At 40.9% G+C, this 19,615-nt stretch overlaps 1 protein-coding gene across 8 annotated transcripts in view; it reads right to left on the bottom strand.

Annotated features, from left to right (window-relative positions):
• Positions 1 to 19,615, bottom strand: part of KDM4C (lysine demethylase 4C) — a 411,111-nt gene that overhangs the window by 7,244 nt on the left and 384,252 nt on the right. For all 8 annotated transcript variants that reach the window (XR_012037931.1, XM_072841282.1, XM_072841280.1 and 5 more), the window contains one exon: positions 1,785 to 1,904. Coding sequence is in view for 7 of the 8 variants with exons in the window: in XM_072841282.1 (XP_072697383.1) it covers positions 1,785 to 1,904 (120 nt within the window). In the remaining variant the exon portion in view is untranslated. The remainder of the gene's footprint in view (positions 1 to 1,784; positions 1,905 to 19,615) is intronic.

Genomic DNA, 19,615 nt, shown 5'->3' with positions numbered 1-19,615 from the left:
GAGCTGAAAGTAAACTTGGGCCCTTCCCTTTACCAGCTGTGTGCTCTTCAACAAATTATTAAATTCATATAACCTTTTTACCCTCATTTGTAAAAATAGGAGTCAAAAACATTTATCTTGCGGGTCTACTGTGAGGGTCAAAAAAGTGCAAATGCAGAATATTTAGCACAGTGAAATAGAAATTTTTTCAGTTATATCTATTTTTATAAACATCTTTGCTCATTCAGTGATGAGACTGAATAATTAGACACAAAACAAAAAATGATCTCAAAAGGGCACTTGGTTTAATGAGGAATTTTTAACTACTTGTACTTGAGAGAAAACTTTAATATTAGCCTTAACTTTTTCATTGAGTCTATAAATATGCCTATAGTTCTATGTTGATAGGCCATCATAAATTCAACTGAAGTTAACACACTGATTACTAATTAGCCTGAATTTCAGCATGTCCTCGTTATACTGTTCATGTAGCTACTAGCTTTGCTACGTGTAAGATGCTTCACTTTTGCATTTATTGTTTAATTATATTTAATTATTTTCTTTTGAATGATGTAGTAATGCCTCTTTTCTAGGAGTCTCCAGTATTAATTGTCTGTCTTTTGATTTTTGCCTAATTCTGGACATTCTGATACAAAGAAGCTCCAGCACCTACCGTGTTATAAATGATCTGAGTCTGCAACTTAACACAGGACAAAGAGGGATATAGCCTTTACCACACACGTGAGAGCGAGTGCGCGCGTGTGCGCGCGCACACACACACACACACACACATACACACTATACATATAAATGTCCTCCCCACCCTACTCACCTTGGGTTTTTCTAGACCTTAAAAAATGTTCAAGTTTCCTGAAACTTCTTTCAACTCCTTTAATTACTTCTTCCAACTCCTTTAATTACATTGTGCTCTAGTACTTAAAATGTACTCTTTCTGCCCCTTATCAGTCTTTGAACAATTTCTGTGCTGACACTGGCAGTATTATCATCCACCAGCTGCTTTTAACTTAACATGCCTGAACCTTCTTACTTTTTCTTCTTTTACTTCACTCTTCCTGTTTTTACTCTACTGCTTAGCTTGAGAATGTTGATTTCTGCCACTGGGCTACTGGAAGTACTACAACATATTGATTCTAGTCAGGGTGCTCCTTTTTAAAGCCTGAAGGAACATAAATACACAGCTGCCGTCCATGTCGTTTTCCTTGTTAGAGTTTAATCATTCTCGTCTCTGATAGGGATAAAATATTTTCATCATTCAATTGTATATGTACTCTTTAGTAATACGTAGAGTGAATATCCAACCAATTGCTGTACTTTTCATAAAATAAGCACTCCTCTAAGCTTAGGTGGCCACGACTGTGTCCATGCATGACTGATTTAGGTTTGAGGAGACACCCAATGGGGGTTTGTCTCTCAGGCAAAATCCACCAATTCAGGGGCTGCTGGCTGATGAACAGCCATCACTGTCTTGGCTTATGGTGAGATAAATCGGCCAGTCTCTCTCCACATGATGTACACACAAGAAAGCATCCAGCCACTTATCTTTGTAGCCTATCTATATTCTTTACAATTAAACCCATCCTTCACATGCTATTCATTTCCCAGTGTTGAACTTGATAATAAAACTCAAATATCTGGGTCATTAGAGATCAAATCTTTGCTGCCTTTATAAAATAACAGGTGCTCCAAATTCATGTAGCTTATTGATCAGCAGGACAATGCATATACATCTGCCCTTTGGCTTCTCCTGTCCATCCCATCAAGCATCTCCACAGGACAGCACTCACCTGGTACATGTGAGCAACATTTGAACCTAGATACTTTGCCCCATAGAGTTTGCCATCAGGCCACTTGACTTGGACGACTTCTCCCTCAGCAGGAGGGCCCAGTTTCACACAGTCTCGGCTCTGTGGAAGAAATAGACAGGCTTTTCAAGGCAAGTGCCTAAGTGACTGCATTTAGAACTTAGCAAATGATGAACTCCTGGCAATTAAAAGGAGTTATTGCCTCTGTGTTTTATGGATTATGATCTTGCATGGGTGTTCAGGGGAAGAGATATGAGCCAAAGGAGTACTTAAAGATTCAGCCTACATCATAAAGTTGCAAAGGAGCCACCATAAGCCAAGCAGGAAAAAAAACAGCGCATTTACATTTGCTACTTGACAAAGAATCGTTCGGAGGGTAACTAAAATATGCGCAGAAACTCCTTAGCTGAAGAGACTAGCCCATGATTTACAACATCTGACATTTATAATAGCATTTTTGCAGTTAACCAAATGCTGTAACATACAACTCACTTGATCCTTATAATCACTACACAAAGAAGGCAGAGATTATTGATTATTCCCATTTTACTGACAAGGAAACTGAGCCTCCAAGGAGACTCCTTTAAGTTGTCAGAATCTCTGGAGGAGAGAAGCTGAATAGGAGAGTAAGAGTTGGGACATACAGGAGTAAATGGGGCCAGGGAGGAACAGAGTGATGTTCTAGTCAGCAGGCTGTGACAAAGCAGCAAGGGAAAAGGAAAGGTAGGAACACTTGCAGCATAGCAGGTGAGGCCAGGAGGGGTGTGTGCTGCTCAGCAGGCCTCTTCAGAAGACCCTTTGACCTCCCCAGAGAGGCATGCTTCTGCTGGCCACCCGTTAAGTGACCACCCTCTTCCTTCCACGGGCATCCACGGTGGCACCTCATAACCAATCTTTTCACTTCATGTCTTCTACTCAGTAGTACCCCCTCCTAAGGCGGTAGTTCAGAGCAAACCCTGAAGTCCATCCTCAAAGTTGCTTTGTTATTTGGCAGGGAAGGAAGCAGAGGAGAACCTGAGTTATCTATCCACAAGGTCAAGTAAAATGTTTTCATAGACATAGTTTGCAAACTCTTAAATTTGTATGTATTGGGTATCACATAGTAAAATTTTAATACAAATGAATTAAATACTTGATCTCTTTGGTAATTTTTTTGCACATTTAGCAATTTGTGTTTTGCTAATACTGGTATTTTACTGATGAGGCCAATCAAACTGATGGAAATGCACACTTGACCAATCAAGCTATAAATGCAGACTGGGCATGGTTCTATGGTTTCAATGAGGGCACACACAGGAAATATTTAGTGGTTTATGACTCTTACCTTTCATTATTAACAGAAATTTTGCATTATAAAGGAGTGGCCATTTTATTGCTGGGTTCAGATAATATATGAGAGGCTTAACTATTCACTTTTCTCACTGCAGACTCCCTTCCTTTTAAAGCTATAGGTAAAGAAAAACTTGTGTTCGGAGGCTCTACAGAATTGACAGTCTGCATCTAACTTAAATAAAAATAAGTTTCTCCTTCATAATATTTGACCTCAGGGCATACAGAATTGAAAGGGTAGGCTGTAGAAATGTATTCCGCATATGCCCCTGGGGTTATCACCACATTCTGCATCATTTCCCTTCCAGAGATGTATCTGGTACTAAGAATGCTGGAAAGTGCAGCTTCTCTCCACTTTCTACATAGTCTCCTAGGCTGGGAAGCTACATCAGCTCTGGGGTAACTGAGCTGAAACCTGGAAGCTTTGGTGACAGGAGTGGGGAGCAGGGGAGGTGGCACAAGAATAGGTGTCTTCCTTCTCCTAAAGTTTTCTTCCATGTGGAGGACCCCCACTGGGGTAATGTTTCTGGCTACTTTTCCACTCTTATTCATCCACTCTTCCAAGAGGACAAGCAGTGGTATAATTTTGTTGAGTTCTGGATGAGGTGGCACTTTCCACACTCTGCACCACAGGGCCCTGGGGCACCCAGCAAACACATAGGGGCTCAGGTGGGTATTTTCAGGGGAAACACAGTGACACTTATCAGACACCATGCTTACCACTACTACTCTGAAGCTGTTGGGACCCAAGTTACACAATAGATGGAACCGTGTAAAAAAGACATGCTGCGACACCCAGGGGCTGGGAGCCAGGAATGTTTGGTAACTGGCTTTCCTCCTCCTGTTCCCTTTCTCTTTGGAGCCACCCTGTGGACAGAGAACTCAAGTTCTGCTCTAATCCTTCCACGGAAAGGAGCTGGGGTGTCCTGCACCCCTGTCACTAGGAGGTCTAATCCTCAGGTGTAGTATTAGGAACCCTGTCTGCTCACAGATATAAACCGCACACTACAACATCTTCTTTATTAGTAATGAAGATCTTTTCAATCTCCAAATCCTGACTCCAATGTCTATCTTGCTTTTTCTTGGGCAGGATAAATTCTATTTATTGGGCCCTCCTTCAATCCCCAGAGAAGGCCTTGGGGAACATAGAGTATGCACTCCCCATTTACTCTCCCACCAAAAACAACTGCCAAGTAGGAGGCTTAGGTCCTTCATTTTAGAGATCTAACCTTTGACAGAGATTTTCTAACCTGTAAAAGAATCCTCCATAACAAATCCTGCCCTGCAATTTTAAGTACTGTATCACCAAAGGTATGGCAATGGCTATAGAAGTGTGGCCCAAGCAGAGTACGAAGATACTTGAGCAATTTACCATAAAAATATAGCTTTATTAATAAACACATGCAACTCTACCAAGTGAGAGACAATTCTTTTTTAAGAAGGTGTTAAAATTGAAATGTCTGAGATATAGTTTAATACCTGTCTTACTTGGTACCTGTCAATTTACCTTTTACTCACAAGTCTTAATTTGGCATGGAAAGTGCCTGACCTCAGTGCCTGCCTCTACCTAACTTTTCTCTGTATCAGCCACACACACACACACACACACACACACACACACACACACAAAATCACTTCATACTCTATCATGTCAAAATCTAGGAAGGACACTTCAGTTTGCTTTCTCAGTTTTGCTTTCAGAACTCTTTTTTCCTTCATCGTAGAAGAATAAAGAAAAACAACTATATAACAAACAAGATTGTTTTGTGAATCTCCTTTCCTCATCCTCCACCAGGAATCCCTCTGAGCCTTGATGGCTACCTTCTCATCCTCTGCCAGATCAGTTAGCTGGAAGTGGTTTTATTCTGATTTGCATATAACTTCATTTAGTCTTATTCACTATTTACACCCCAGCTACTTTCCAAATGGATTTAAGGCAGCCCATAGTAAAACACAAAAAAATTTATTTCTGTAACATCTAGTTTCCTCCATAGAGAAATGGTTTCAACCACCAGCTGTCTCAAAATTATGAGTTTGCCAGAAACTTTTTATGACTACATGGAATAAAAAGCATTCAAACAGAAATGGAAGTAGAAGCATGTGGGTTGATGAACAGAAGCTTAAAGGTTTAATATTGAGGTCCCCCTGTTCCCTCCAAAGCAGGAGTTTCCCAAACTGTCAGAATCACTAATCCAGTATCTATTTGTGTGAGACACTGGAGGAGCAAACAATGTCTAGCTCCCCAAGCCAGGGACAGAGGGCATCTTGTCCACACCTGGAGGCCAGTCACGCTGAGCGCCGTGTATCTATGGCATTAGTGCCTCAAGGCCCTTGAAGAGCAACCCGTGTGGAGTGTGAGCTTTGGTTGCCATGATCACTTCAACCAGAAAAGAAATTTTATTTGATTTATAGATGGAATATTTATTGATTGAATACTCTTAATAAGATTTCATGTTTAAAAAGTTTCTCTTAAAAATAAAAAGTCTGAAAAATAAAATCATGAGGGGATTCAGTTTGTGGAGAGCCCCTCTCGTAAAGGTCTTCAGGTGGCTCCCATCCCCCTGGGCTGTGCATGAGGAGCAGAGCTCTGTGGTTGGGAGGCACACATTAAAAATGGCAAGTCCAGTCTCCCTCTCTCCATAGCTCTATGTGACCCAGGTGATTTTTTTAAAGCATTCTAGAATTTGTGGTTTATTAAAGGATGTAAAGGATATAAAATGCTAATGAGGCTTTCCTAATGCAGTTCTTAGTGTTGCTGGAGCAGGTAAGCACCTTTGCTGGAAAATTATATGCATTAAAACCTTGACTAATGCATTTTTCTCAGTTGCTGTCTAGACCCTTAGAAGCAGGTTGGCTTCACCTGACATAAATAGTTGTTTACCATTTGCTGTACTGCCTCCAGGGATGTGTAAACTCCCCTAAAGCCTGCCAGAGCCGCGTCCACAGGGACACTGGTGTCTGGAGCTGCCAGTTAGCCTGTAGCTAGACTATTAAATAGATGACGTGAAAATTCAAGACAGAAATCATAATCACAGTCAATAGCAGGCCTCTGGCAATGATTAAAGAGCTCTGATGAAAGGACTGGGATGGTCATCAACCCAGGCAAGAGTACAGTGTCACCTCAAACTGCTGCCAAAGTCAGGGCTGATTCCTAAACTTGTTCCACCAACTATGCAGAAAACCCCACTGCTAATCGGATTATTTGAATTCTGAAGTCACTACATTCTTGGAACTCTTACTATGGCCTTTGAAAGGGGCCTCTACAAGTTGCTATGCTTGGATGTTGCCTGTTTCACCATGCTCCACCCTACCCATCCCCACCTCTACTCCTAACAAGTATAAACCACAGAGCAGGCAACCCTGCCCATCAGTCCAGCTGCAGCACAGGAACATGTGGCATTTGGACTCCCAGTAGCTGATCGGTATATAGTTTGGAGCCTGACAGTCCCCCTTGGGGAAAGTGTTTAAGTGACCGGAAGCAAACTTACACCAGCAGCTGCTGGCATTTAGAGGAATAATCACCTGCTTGTTGATGGCCTCTGGCAGGGATCAACAAGACTGATTGATAGCCACGTACTAATTGTACTAGTGAGTGATCCATCGTTTGGCTGCCCGGCATCTGAACCTGCATCTCCCCTTCAGAGTCTCAGCAGGAGGCAGAACTGGCTGGCCATTACAGACACTGGGCAATGCCAGACACTCCTGTACCCAGCTTCCCTGACAGCCCACGTGGATGGGGGCCTCGCCAACTGGCTGCACCTGCTCAGAATGTAGGCCCTGTGATGAGAGATGCAGAGAAGCAACAGAGGGGAGAACACTGAAGGTGGCAGTGGCACCCACGCACCAGCAGCAGAGCCTAGGGCTAGGCTGACCACTCAAGAGGAAGCAGCTGTGTCCTTCCTGGACTGGATCTGTAGCCTGGTCTTGCCCATGTTCCAACTGAAGAGCCTCCCTTCTCTTCATCAGTTCTCTTTGTTCTTTTGCATTCCTAGAGATTCTGTGGGCTTCCTAATAGCTTTCCATTAAATTTCTTTAGTGCTTAAATCATTTACAGTCACTTCTTGTTGCTTCAACTGACAACCTTGAACTGCTGGTTTGGGTGATGGCAGATCCTTCCTCTCACAAAGCAGAAATGACACCTTTCATTTATTGGTGGAACATAAAGCTGAAGGGCTTCCCAGACCACCCAATGTTCATTCAAAGCATTTATGGGGAAAGCCATCTTTCAAAAAGTAAAGGAACATAGTCACAGCACTGTCACCTTCCTAATTGGAGGGCTTGGCCCTAGATCATCTGTGATTGTCCGTAAGTTTTCATTAAATAGCACAATCTGGGGATCCCTGGGTGGCGCAGCGGTTTGGCGCCTGCCTTTGGCCCAGGGCGCGATCCTGGAGACCCGGGATCGAATCCCACATCGGGCTCCCGGTGCATGGAGCCTGCTTCTTCCTCTGCCTGTGTCTCTGCCTCATTCTCTCTCTCTCTCTGTGACTATCACAAATAAATAAAAATTAAAAAAAAAATAGCACAATCTGGAGATGTACTCTCTTTAGGCATATCCACAAATGTTTTGCAGGCCAGAAAGGTAAGTCACCAAGTTATCTTGATCAGTGGTAGGAAACACTTTTGAAGGGCACACACCACATTTGGATGGATTAAATTCTGGACTATTAAATAGAAGTCATATTTAATATCACCCTTCATGTGGAGATAACAAAGAAAGAAGACATTTTGATATTTTTCTTAATAATTCTTTGTTCTAAGCATCTACTATAAATTTATTAGGGGAAATCACAGAATTTTAAAAGAGAAAAAACAAAAATAACCTGTATTTCCATCACCTAGAAGTAAATGCTGTTAACACCCTGTCAGAATGGCTAAAATAAAAAAACATAAGAAACAACAGGTGTTGGCAAGGATGTGGAGAAAAAGGAACCCTTGCACACTGCTGGTGGCAATACAAACTGGTGCACACTACTGGATATTTATCCAAAAATATGTAAACACTAGACACATACCATATGATCCCATTCATATATGGAATTTAAGAACTAGAACAAATAACCAAGGAAGAAACACAACCAAGAAACGATTCTTCTTTTTTTTAAAGATTTTATTTATTTATTCATGAGAGAGAGAGAGAGGCAGAGACACAGGCAGAGGGAGAAGCAGGCTCTATGCAGGGAGCCGGACGTGGGACTCAATCCCAGATCTCCAGGATCACACCCTGGGCCAAAGGTGGCGCTAAACCACTGAGCCACCCGGGCTGCCCCCAAGAAACGATTCTTAATTATAGAGTACAGACTGATGGTCACCAGAGGGGAGGTGGGGGGGGGATGGTTGAAATAAGTGAAGGGGATTAAGAATATACTTACCATGATGAGCGCTTAGTGACGTACAGAATTGAATCACTATATTATACACCTGAAACTAATTTAACACTGTATATTAACTATACTGGAATGAAAATTTTAAAAAAAAGTAAATACTGTTACCATTTGGATTTATCTCTATGCTTCTGTGTTTTTTAAAAAGTAGACCCTCTTATACATACAAAATTTTTTTCATAGCTACACAATTTTCTTTCACATTGAACACAACTGAGCTCTCCAAAGAGGGAGACAAGGCTGCCTTTTGTGAAGAGCTAAGATTGTAGTTAATGGCATGTCCCTTCACTCATTCCACAGCATTTGGAGGGAAGAGGTCTTTCTTTTAATTACAGTAAAATAGACACAACATACAATTTACTATTTTCATCATTTTTAAGTACACATTTTGGTGGCTTAATATATACTCACAATGTTGTACAACCATTGTACAACCATCACCACCCTCCCCTCCAGAAATGTTTCATCATATCAAACTAAAACTCTGTATCCACTATACACTCACTCCCCCTTCCCCCTCCACCCCAGCCCCTGGTAACTTCCACTCGACTTTGTGTCTCTATGAACTTGACTATCTCTAAGTACCTCATTATAAATAAAATAATGTGATATTTGTCCATTTGTGTACATTTATAATTTTATGCCTTGAAATTTATTGCCTATAATTACATTATGAGTATATTTTTAGTTATTATCCTTTTAAAGCTCCATTTTACTGGGTGAATACATGCAACATTATGGCTATTCCACAATTGATTTAACCACTCTCCCACTGTAAGATATTTAGGTCATTCCAATTTTCTCCTACCATCTATAACGCTACTGTATATTTTTCTCTATAAATCTTTGCCCAAATTACTGACTATATTCTTAGAGTTCTGGAACAGGAATAAGTTGGTATAATGGTATGTAAACTATTTAAAAAGGTAATTTCATTAAGCTTTGAAAAATTCAACATCAGACTCATTTCTCTAGTACAGTAAATCTTAAGCACCACAGAAAATTCTGATTCCAGTCAATCTAAGGTAGGGTCCAAGCTCAATGCACTCCCCAACAATCTAATGCTTGGCCAAATTGATGAACATCGCTTGAGATTATCTCCAGAATGCACTATACCTTCTACATATAAACGAAAAATTAATTCCAAGCTGCATCCTGTGTGTGTAACTTTTCTACAGTAGAGACATCTAACATACCTGAAAGAAAATGTGGAATACCCCTGTACTGAGGTATCTCATCTGTGTCCTGTCCTAGTTATAAGACACTGTCACTGCAGCCTGTAGGACAAAGGAATCAAGCCAACCTGCTTCCACGCTGATACTCATCATTCTGTGAAAACTCCAATACTGATGTCCAGCTTTCCTTTTTAATAGTTTTTTTTTTCTTTTGTAAAGGAAACACATACAAAGGGCCCTTCTTCACTCCCGAGATGCTCTGGTTGTCTCTGTTAAGCTAGTGCAATGCCTCATAATCCCCTCAAACAGCTAGATTCTTTCCCCACAGTCACACTTTTACCAATGCCCTGACATTTAACCACATCTATCTCCTAAAACATAGTGTCTTCTCCACAGAAAAACAAACAAAAAAACACTGATACTTATTTGGTAAATTCCTGAGGGCCAAGTTTAGCATACACTTTCCCTTTTGCTATAAGCCAAGAGTGGATACCAAACCTAGTAAGAATGCTGAGGTGCCAGAGACAAAGGTTGTTTTATTGTTTCTGAATGTTACCACAGCATTAAGCCTCAGAGCCTCAGACGATATATTTCTAAAAGAAGTCACATCTTTAAATTATTAGAAATAGATGAGATTCTGGCAAGAGCCTAAAACAAAAGCCTAAAAGGCACAGAAAATACAAAGTTAGACATTTTGTTTTGGAAATTATCTTTCTAATTTTTTTTTAAAGTGAGACAGCATAAGAAAAGTCATTAACTAGAACCAGAGGTGATACTGGGGAGCTGACCTAATAGCAAGGGCATGTAAGAGAGGAACAGGAGACAGGTAAAGGAGGTGGCTCTAAGATGCCAACCAGGGGTTCTTAGGACTTGGAGGGGGATTAATAGAACTGAAAGGCTCATTCACTCACCAACTATCCACCTTTGAGAGAGACCCACCCCTTACCGAGCCTTTTCCCCCTCCCTCTGGCATTTAAGATCCTCTGTGCCTGGTCCTTAGATCAGCACTGGGGAAAAAAAGCACTGAGACAAAAAGAGTCCTTTTGAAGTCCTTTCTCTCAAGGAATTCAAGTCCAGTTGGGGATTCAAATATTTACATGAATATCTACAATATGAAGTACCATATATGATAATAGTTAAGCGGCTGGGAAGAGGGGACTCTGTGTCCACCACTCACGCTCCTATGACATCAACTGTGTCAAGGACTTTCTCCTAGTGATTAACCAAAATTCCTCATGTCTTCCTCTCAAAGTTCAATCACCTTCCACATAAACTGAATTAATTATAGAGCCTTGAAGTAGGACTCTCCTGGATGCACTTGGCTAGGTAAAGTGAACACTTTGTAAGCTGTGGTCAGAGCAGCAATGTAGTCCTTAAAAACAGATGTCAGAGGGAGAAGCAAGCTTGTAGCCCCAGTAGCACTTTGTGGGGATCACTCTTGGAGGCTCTGGCATTAGCAGTTTGGTTTTATTGGGGCATCCAGTGGGGTTGGATGCTTGACAGTTGGTCAAGCTATCTCACTGACTACGTTGAGTGGTGTGGCCAAGTCAGGACAGAGCTGTAGCTTTGATCCCTTTCTCTACCTCTCAAGATTGTTCTGGAAAGATGTCACTAATGATTGCAGGGACAATGCCCCATTCAGAACCCCAAACAGGAAATCTTTCACATTCATCTTCTAAAGTCCCCAGATACACAAAGTACTTGGAAAAGGGAATTTGTATGTTTAAAGCTTTTTGGTACTTCTTCTTAGATCTTCTTCCAATAACCTCTCCTATTATAAAGGTTTGGAGGTTATATCATTTCTAAGTGTTTCTGGGAATTTTATGCTTTGGGACCTCTAACCAATGGGCTACTGAAAATTACTGGTCACCACCACCAACAATAGCAACCAGAAACACGGTCACATCCCTACCTGCGTGTTTATTATGTGCTGGACACCATACTAACTGCTATACATTAGCACTGAAATATACATTATATTTCAATGATTTCAACAATAATCCTAGTATTTACTATTATCTCCATTTGAGGGTTAAGGTAACAGGTGTCAACTCCCTTGCTCAGGCTTGCATGGTTGTCTGCTACACATCAAGTTCTTGACACTGTGGAGAGACAGCCAACACCATTTATAAGGACTGTCTCTGGACTGACCGCACCTTCCTCCTGTTTTTCCTACAGACACTAAGGCATAAGCACCCCAAGACTGTAACTCTTCAAACAAAAGTTGCCATCTATAGGGCAGATCTTTCCCCCTTTTTTATAGTTGTTGGCAAAGGTTAAAATGCGTGAGGGAACAAAATATTTCATTATGTCAATAAAAATTTATGTCATAAAACAGAAAGACAGTCCTGAGGTGAATTTCTCTGGCATGTTTTCTAAAAATAAATGTCAGTTCCAAAAGCTGAAAAAAGATGAGGAAAGGAAAGGAAAGGTAGGGGTAAGCATTATGGCGTCCCAAGAAGGCCTTCCTGTGCTCACACACCATAATAGGGGCTCTGCAGTCAGAGGAGCAGTGCCTAGCCAGTACCAGCCTCTGCAGGTTCTCATTTGGATCCACAGCCTATGTTCTACTTCCCAGAGCAGGTGGCTTGGGAACTGCTGCACTGATGTGGCACAAAGTGCTGTTTCCAAGGCCTGGGGTCAAAGAAGTGACTGGACCCAAGCTACTCTTTATGCACTGGTTTCCTCATCAATCAGATGCATATAAAAATAAAACCTTAAAGGATTATTGGGAGAATTAGAGCTAAAATATATTTAAAAGGAGAGGAGAACAGAAAAGCAGCACAGTGACTGGCAGCTGGTGAGTTTGAAGTGAACTGTGACTAGATTTAATTCCTATCAACAAGGAACAGCTGGAGGATGATAGCGAGAGGACAGAAAACCCTGGGAGCAGATGATCCTTGAGATTTAAAATTGTGAAGACAAGATGCACTGAGAAGCCAAGAACCTACTACAAAAGATGATAAGACAAGGTTATCCTAGTTGAAATCCAAAACAACCTAGTAGGGTCAGTAAGCAAGTGTCGTCTCCCATCTAGGTAAAGAAGCACAATTATGTGCCCCAGGTCACATGGCCAATAAGTGGACAGGTGGGGCAGTCATTCACTCAACATCTAATTTTCAAGCACTTCTCGTATTCTAGGAACACTGAGAAAAACAGATGTGGCTTTCTACTCATGCAACTCTTTAGTGGGAAATACAGACATTAAAATAAAAAAAAATTTTTAAAAAGGTAAGTGTAAGGGATCCCTGGGTGGCACAGCGGTTTAGCGTCTGCCTTTGGCTCAGGGCGCGATCCTGGAGACCCGGGATCAAGTCCCACATCGGGCTCCCGGTGCATGGAGCCTGCTTCTCCCTCTGCCTGTGTCTCTGCCTCTCTTTCTCTCTCTCTGTGTGACTATCATAAATAAATAAAAATTAAAAAAAAATAAAAAAGGTAAGTGTAAGAACTCCTCTGTCATAGAATTACGATGCAAATTACTTTAACAGAATGATTATTAGCATACTATGTGGTTATCATATTCCAGAGAGCTTCAAGATGCCTCAAGAGATGGGAGAACCAAAATGAAATTTTGACAGAAGATTCTGAAAGGATCCAGATAGAGAAAACCAGGGAAAATGAGTCACAATATAAGGAGCTCTTGGAATGGTTCAGATCTTTTTTAAAAAATAACTTTTTTAGGGACTCCTGAGTGGCTCAGTGGTTGAGCATCTGCCTTTGGCTCAGGTCATGATCCCAGGGTCCTGAGATTGAGTCCTGCATTGGGCTCACTACAGGGAGTCTGCTTCTCTCTCTCTCTCTCTCTCTCTCTCTCTGTCTCTCATAAGTAAATAAATAAATCTTTAAAAAATATTTTTAACTTAAAAAATTATATATATAAATAAATATAGGGATCCCTGGGTGGCGCAGCGGTTTAGCGCCTGCCTTTGGCCCAGGGCGTGATCCTGGAGACCCGGGATCGAATCCCACGTCGGGCTCCCGGTGCATGGAGCCTGCTTCTCCCTCTGCCTATGTCTCTGCCTCTCTCTCTCTCTCTGTGTGACTATCATAAATAAATAAAAATTTAAATAAATAAATAAATAAATAAATAAATAAATAAATAAATATAAATAAAACATGCTCATATGGAAACTATAAGAAGGTGATAAAACTGAAAGTCATATCACTTATGATTACATACTCCATAGATAATCAGTAACATTTCAATGCATTTCCTTTGAGGATTATTCCTTTGCATATTTATGTTTTTATATATAATTGGGATCATACTGTATATATTGACTTTTCCATTTATTATATTGTGACATTAAATATCCTTTGAAAACATGATTTTTAATAACTACATAAATAATTCACTAGTCTTCCTTCTAGCTGCATTGGTAAGTGTTCAATGGCTAGATCAAAAGAACAAGTTGTTGTCATGATTGCATGATCAGATTGGGTTTATGGTATAGTGTTCTCACATCTGAGAGCAACATTTTGAGTGGGACATGGTCCAAAGAATTTCATCCTAAGGGATGTCCTGGAAGAAGAGCACTCTGAAAACCACTTTCTCATTAGATCATTCATTCCTTCACACAGTAAATATGTATTAGGTGGTGAGGCAGGAGGACAATTTTCTTTGGATTTGAGAAGACTCAGGAGGAACCTGATAGATTTCCACAAACAGGTAAAAAGCTGTGAGTAGAGAATAAGCTATTTTGTTCTAGAGGGCAAGAACTAAAACTGGTTCTTGGGGTGGCTCAGAGGCAGCATTTAGGCTCCACGAAAAGAAATCAATGCTTCCCAATAATTACAGCAACAAATTGGTAGAGAGCTCCCTGTCACTTGTAGTGTTCAACAATGGACTTGAGGATCAGTCATCAGGGCTATGATATAGGAGACTTCCTGCAGGGGGCGGGAATTTGAAAGAATCACAGAAGAGGGTTAGGGGAGGGAGTGGGTGGTTTAAAGGCTGTGGTGGAAGAGGACTTACCCCTTATCCTATCTTATTTATGCAGCAGCCCTGAACTGGTCCAATGGTTAGCAGAGCTTTTAGATAAGAGATACCTGGCTAAGATTCTCTCAGTGAGTGCCCTGTCCAAGCCTCACTGAAGTTACAGTGGAGTAGGATTATGGTTTCTAGATTTCTCAAATTCTTGTCAAGTGTCAGTCCTCCCTCATCAAAGTATTGGAAATGGAGTATGCAATGAATGGGGAGAAGAATCAGGCACAGATGGACAGTTATTTTCTCCGTTAATCTAATTTCAGTCTCTATGTGGCTATGCTCCTTCAGCTCCTTATGACATTGGCTTCTTTCATGGACATTGAAAGGGAGCATCTTTATGGATCAACACCCCAAGGAAACTTATTCATATAGTACAACCTCATTCTCTGAGGGGCACACAAGAAGGTCTGTTTTAACTTAACCAAGTGGATAACTCGCCATTGGGTGAAGCAAAAAGCATAGACACAATGAAAGAGACGAGTGCATGGAAAGCCTAGTGGTGTGGAAAAGGCTTTTACAAAACTCCTGTGGTAAAATATACAACTGCAAAATGATACCAAGGTGTGTAAAAACATGTCAAGAATTAATTACTCCTGGACCAAGACCTAAGAAGAGCTTGGTCTTCTGGTCTCCAAATGATGTTGCAGTATATAAATGGCATGCCATATTGTGATGTACAGCTGTGTGCCCAAATCAACAGTCACTTTCCAGCTCTGGGCCTCACCCAAGCTAGCCTGGAATGGACACTGAGGTGGCCACTGAGACCCAGAAACAGGAAAGGGGAATGTATGGGATGCCTGGTGGCTCAGCAGTTGAGCATCTGCCTTCAGCCCAGGGCATGATCCCGGAGACCCGGGATCAGGATTGAGTCCCACATCAGGCTCCTTGCACATGGAACCTGTTTCTCTCGGTCTGCCTATGTCTCTGCCTCTACTCTGTGTGTCTCTCATGAATAAATAAATAAAAGCTTTAAAAGAAAAAAAAGGAAAGGGGAATGTGTGTGCAAAAGAGTGGACAGCTAGGCCAGGGGCACATTCTAATACTTACAGTCAGAAATCATTAAGGATAACCCATTGCTTTCTTCCCTGCCAGAGTCAGAAGAGGCCTAAGAGGTTTCCTTAGGACAATGTCCCCATTTTATAAAGAAGGATGGAACAGTGAAATGACTTGCATGTAGTCACAACTCACCAAGAGATGGCTATCATTTAATTTAATTTTGCATTTTATAGCCTAGCAGTGCAAGATTTTGAGCAAATGAGTAACATCTGGAGAGGATTCCACATTTGGGTTTAAACAGGAGAAATACGAAGGGGTGAAGGCAAATGAAAGGATTTGTGAGAATAGGATTTGTCAAAAAAAAAAAATGTCAGCCTGTATTATATTAAATTCAGAGGCAGACAAGTCCTGAAGCAGATGTATCTACCAATGAAGCAATCCAGAATTTCCTCAAAGTTGCAAATGTGCCTGAGCATAGCAATAAAATGTGAGCAGCCCCATTCTATAAATACTTCCCACGTAAGCCACGTCTTCTGTTAATTTCACATGTCCTTCTTTTCAGATTTAACATGAATGCATAAACTTAAACAATCATGTTCATAACAGACTATCTTATGAAGAACAGGATGTGCGTAATTACTACCAACCTATTTCTGCAGAGACTAGTCTGTCACAAATGGTAAGACAAAGATGGCTGAGGAGAGGATAATGAATCAATCTATTTACTCAACACTATTACCCTTAAAGGGAAGTCAGAAATTTCACAAACTCCCCAAACGATTCTTGTGTTGTCAAAAGACTGTCAAATCAAAATAATCTTAATGTGAAATTTGGGAGAATTTTGCTGTTTTTACCTTCCCAGACAAGAATAAAAATGATATATAGATAACACACTATTGTCAGATTTATCCAAAAGAGAGCTTTTAATCCAAAGACTTAAAAACACATTAGAAACGGTCAGTGAATTTAGTTTTACTGATCATACTCAAGCCTGGAATGCCTGGTTCAGCATTACACTGAGGCTTCTGTTGTGCCCTCTTCTGATAGTTAACAAACCTTTGAATTGGGAACCTCTTTGTTCTTTTCATGCTGGCTACTAATCTTTATTTGAGGCCTGATTCTTGCTAACATCTGACTTGCTTAATGAACACTGGAGCAGTCAATTAATATTTCAATTATGATACAGTCTTTTTTTCAATCTCCTACCCAAAAAACTCTTAAAGTTTTGTTTAGCATCTTTGTTACTTTCCTTGAAACATACACCCACAGATTTGAACTGATGTAGATTTGCAAGTAGTGGCAACCGTGAACCAAAAATATGCCAAAGGGAGGAGGTATATGGTATATTACGAGGTATATGGGCATCTGAAAGAGGGAGTCAGTGGATATGATGCTGGTACCACAACAGCTGTGCCTGGCTTTTATAGGTTAAACTAAGAGGGAATGAGTGTGGGTAAAACCCCAGAAATGATACTGTAAAAAAGTACATATGGAAGTAGAGGGAGAGAAAAGGAGATGGCTTTCCAGGAAATGGTTTTAAAATCCATCACTAACAACCAATTAGCAGTAATATGAATAGTCTGTTGGATGCAATTCCTAGCTTTATCAAGTCAATATTATGCCTAGTGCACTCAAACAAAAATCTACATGTACGTACACACTCATAAAGCTTGTATATGCATTTTAAAAATCCTGGGAGGATATACAGTAAGTGGGGCTGTACCTAGATGTGGGGTGCTGTATAGACTTGTACTTTTCTTTTCATATTCTTCTGTATTTCTTGAACTTTAGCCAACCATGTGTACATTATACAAAACACTGTGCATATGTGATTGTTAAATATTAGCTGCTAACTCTTATTACTGACAACCAAACATATTTTGTCTGCTAATGTAAATCACTGATCCTTTCCCCTCTAAAAAATGAGGGATGTTCAAGATTCTAGAAGGCCATGCAGTCCATCTCCTTCAGAAAATGAGAGCTATTCCCAGGGCACACAGCAGCTGCATCATCCTTACACTGGTTCATAATGTGAGAGCCCTGGGGAAAAGAGGCACAGCCACTGAAGGCAAAGGGACCGAAAAGTTCCAGAATTGGAAGAGGGAGTACCCAGGCTACATTCACAGAGAACAGTGGTTGGAGGAAGCAAAATCAGGTAAATGAGTGCAGAATGGAGCTGTGGATTAAGAAAAGTTAGGATGATATCTACAGTGAGGTCAAAGTCTATATATGTGCACTTATGCACAATTTAAATGTTTCTGTATCATTTTTGCCCTTTACCATAAAGGTAAACATGACATCAATTTTGGTGGCCACATTGTCAGGTTGAAGAATGACTTGGGCAAACATCCACTGTTTTATCAAATGGGCAAGACAGAGGTAATTGTGTGTATGTGTGCATGAGACAATGTGTTCACTGAGAGAGGAAAATGGAAGTGCCTGACCACACCATTTCTAAAATATACAATGTTTGTCCTCACACTGTGGCACACAGCCTTTTTACTCAGTATCTCTTCAACGCTGAGGCAAACAAAGCCCCCCCCCCAAAAAAAAAACCTAGGCTATGCAAACCAGGGATCTTGCAAGTGTGAACTCATAATCTTGGCCCTAAAACTTGGACTTCTTCCAACATTCCTGGACAGCTGTAACCTTCCATTGGGCTAAGCAAGTCAGAACCCTGGGGATCACCTTTGACTCTTTTCTTCCTCAGCCCCAGTATCAGGTCACCACTGAGTCCTTTTCCAAATCTTCCACTGATCCTAATTTAGTCCAAGTTACATCATTTCTTGTTTGATCTACTGAAACGCTCTCCTAACTGGCCTTCCAGCATCTCCAATGCTTCTTCTCCACTCTAGCAAAAGAAAATACTTTGTAACAATTTCTTCATGTAGAATTCTGCTTAAGAACATCAATGGCTTCTCCCTGCTCTTAGAATAAAGACCCAATCTTACAACATACTTTTCAAAACCTAACCTAGTCTGGTCCTTTCCTCCTTCTCTAAAGCTCATCATTTACCTCTCAATGACCTGAGTAGGCCATCCTCCTTCCTACAACAGCTTTTGTGCATACTTTGTTTGGTATACTCAACCTCTGTCCTTTGTCTACTTAATGTACTGATCACCAATCTGTATTAGGTATTTTTGGTTACATATTCCTATAGGATTATAATCCTATCATCCCATGGCTCATCTCAATTTTAAGTACATTTTTATTAGTGGGACTGTTCTATGTTACTCTTTCCCTCTAGATGGTAAATTTGATAAGAGCAAAAACCATTTTAATTTCATTTCTTACCACCATCATGTTTCCTGGGCCAGCAAAATGACTGGTATGTAATAGAAGCTCACTATAAACATATCTTTATGGTAAGGCTACCACTTACTGAAGAGTAAGATATTCCTTGACTAGGGAATCCATAAATCACCGTATGCAAGTATCCAGATGCGGCTAATCAAAGGCCTGGCCCTGTAGGAGTTCCTTCTCTGTAAGAAAAGGGGCCTCCTGGGGGAGCACCAGCCTTCCACATCCACATAAGCCCCTCACACCTGGAGAAGAAAAAGTGCTGGAGCACCAACAAAATTGTCTCCCCATCCTCATTAGTCTTCCCCTGGAGGGGACCCACTTACAGACACTGGTTAGATATTTGCCCTTTCAACTTCATAGAAAAACAAAAGCAAAACATAACGTGAAACAAAATTCCACAGAAACACAACTAATGACATGGGATAGAGTTTTCTGTCTAAATTAAAAAGGGGGGTAGCCTGGGTGGCTCAGCGGTTTGGTGCTGCCTTTGGTTCAGGGTGTGGTCCTGGAGACCTGGGATCAAGTCCCATGTCAGGCTTCCTGCATGGAGCCTGCTTCTCCCTTTGCCTGTCTGCCTCTCTCTCTGTGTCTCTCATGAATAAATAAATAAATAATCTTTAATAAAAAGGGGGGAGGAGT

This window comes from Canis lupus, chromosome 10, assembly GCF_048164855.1.
Source record: "Canis lupus baileyi chromosome 10, mCanLup2.hap1, whole genome shotgun sequence".
Classification (NCBI taxonomy): domain Eukaryota; kingdom Metazoa; phylum Chordata; class Mammalia; order Carnivora; family Canidae; genus Canis; species Canis lupus.
The sequence above is the reverse complement of the archived record's forward strand: the minus strand, read 5'-3'. Positions and strand labels throughout refer to the sequence as shown.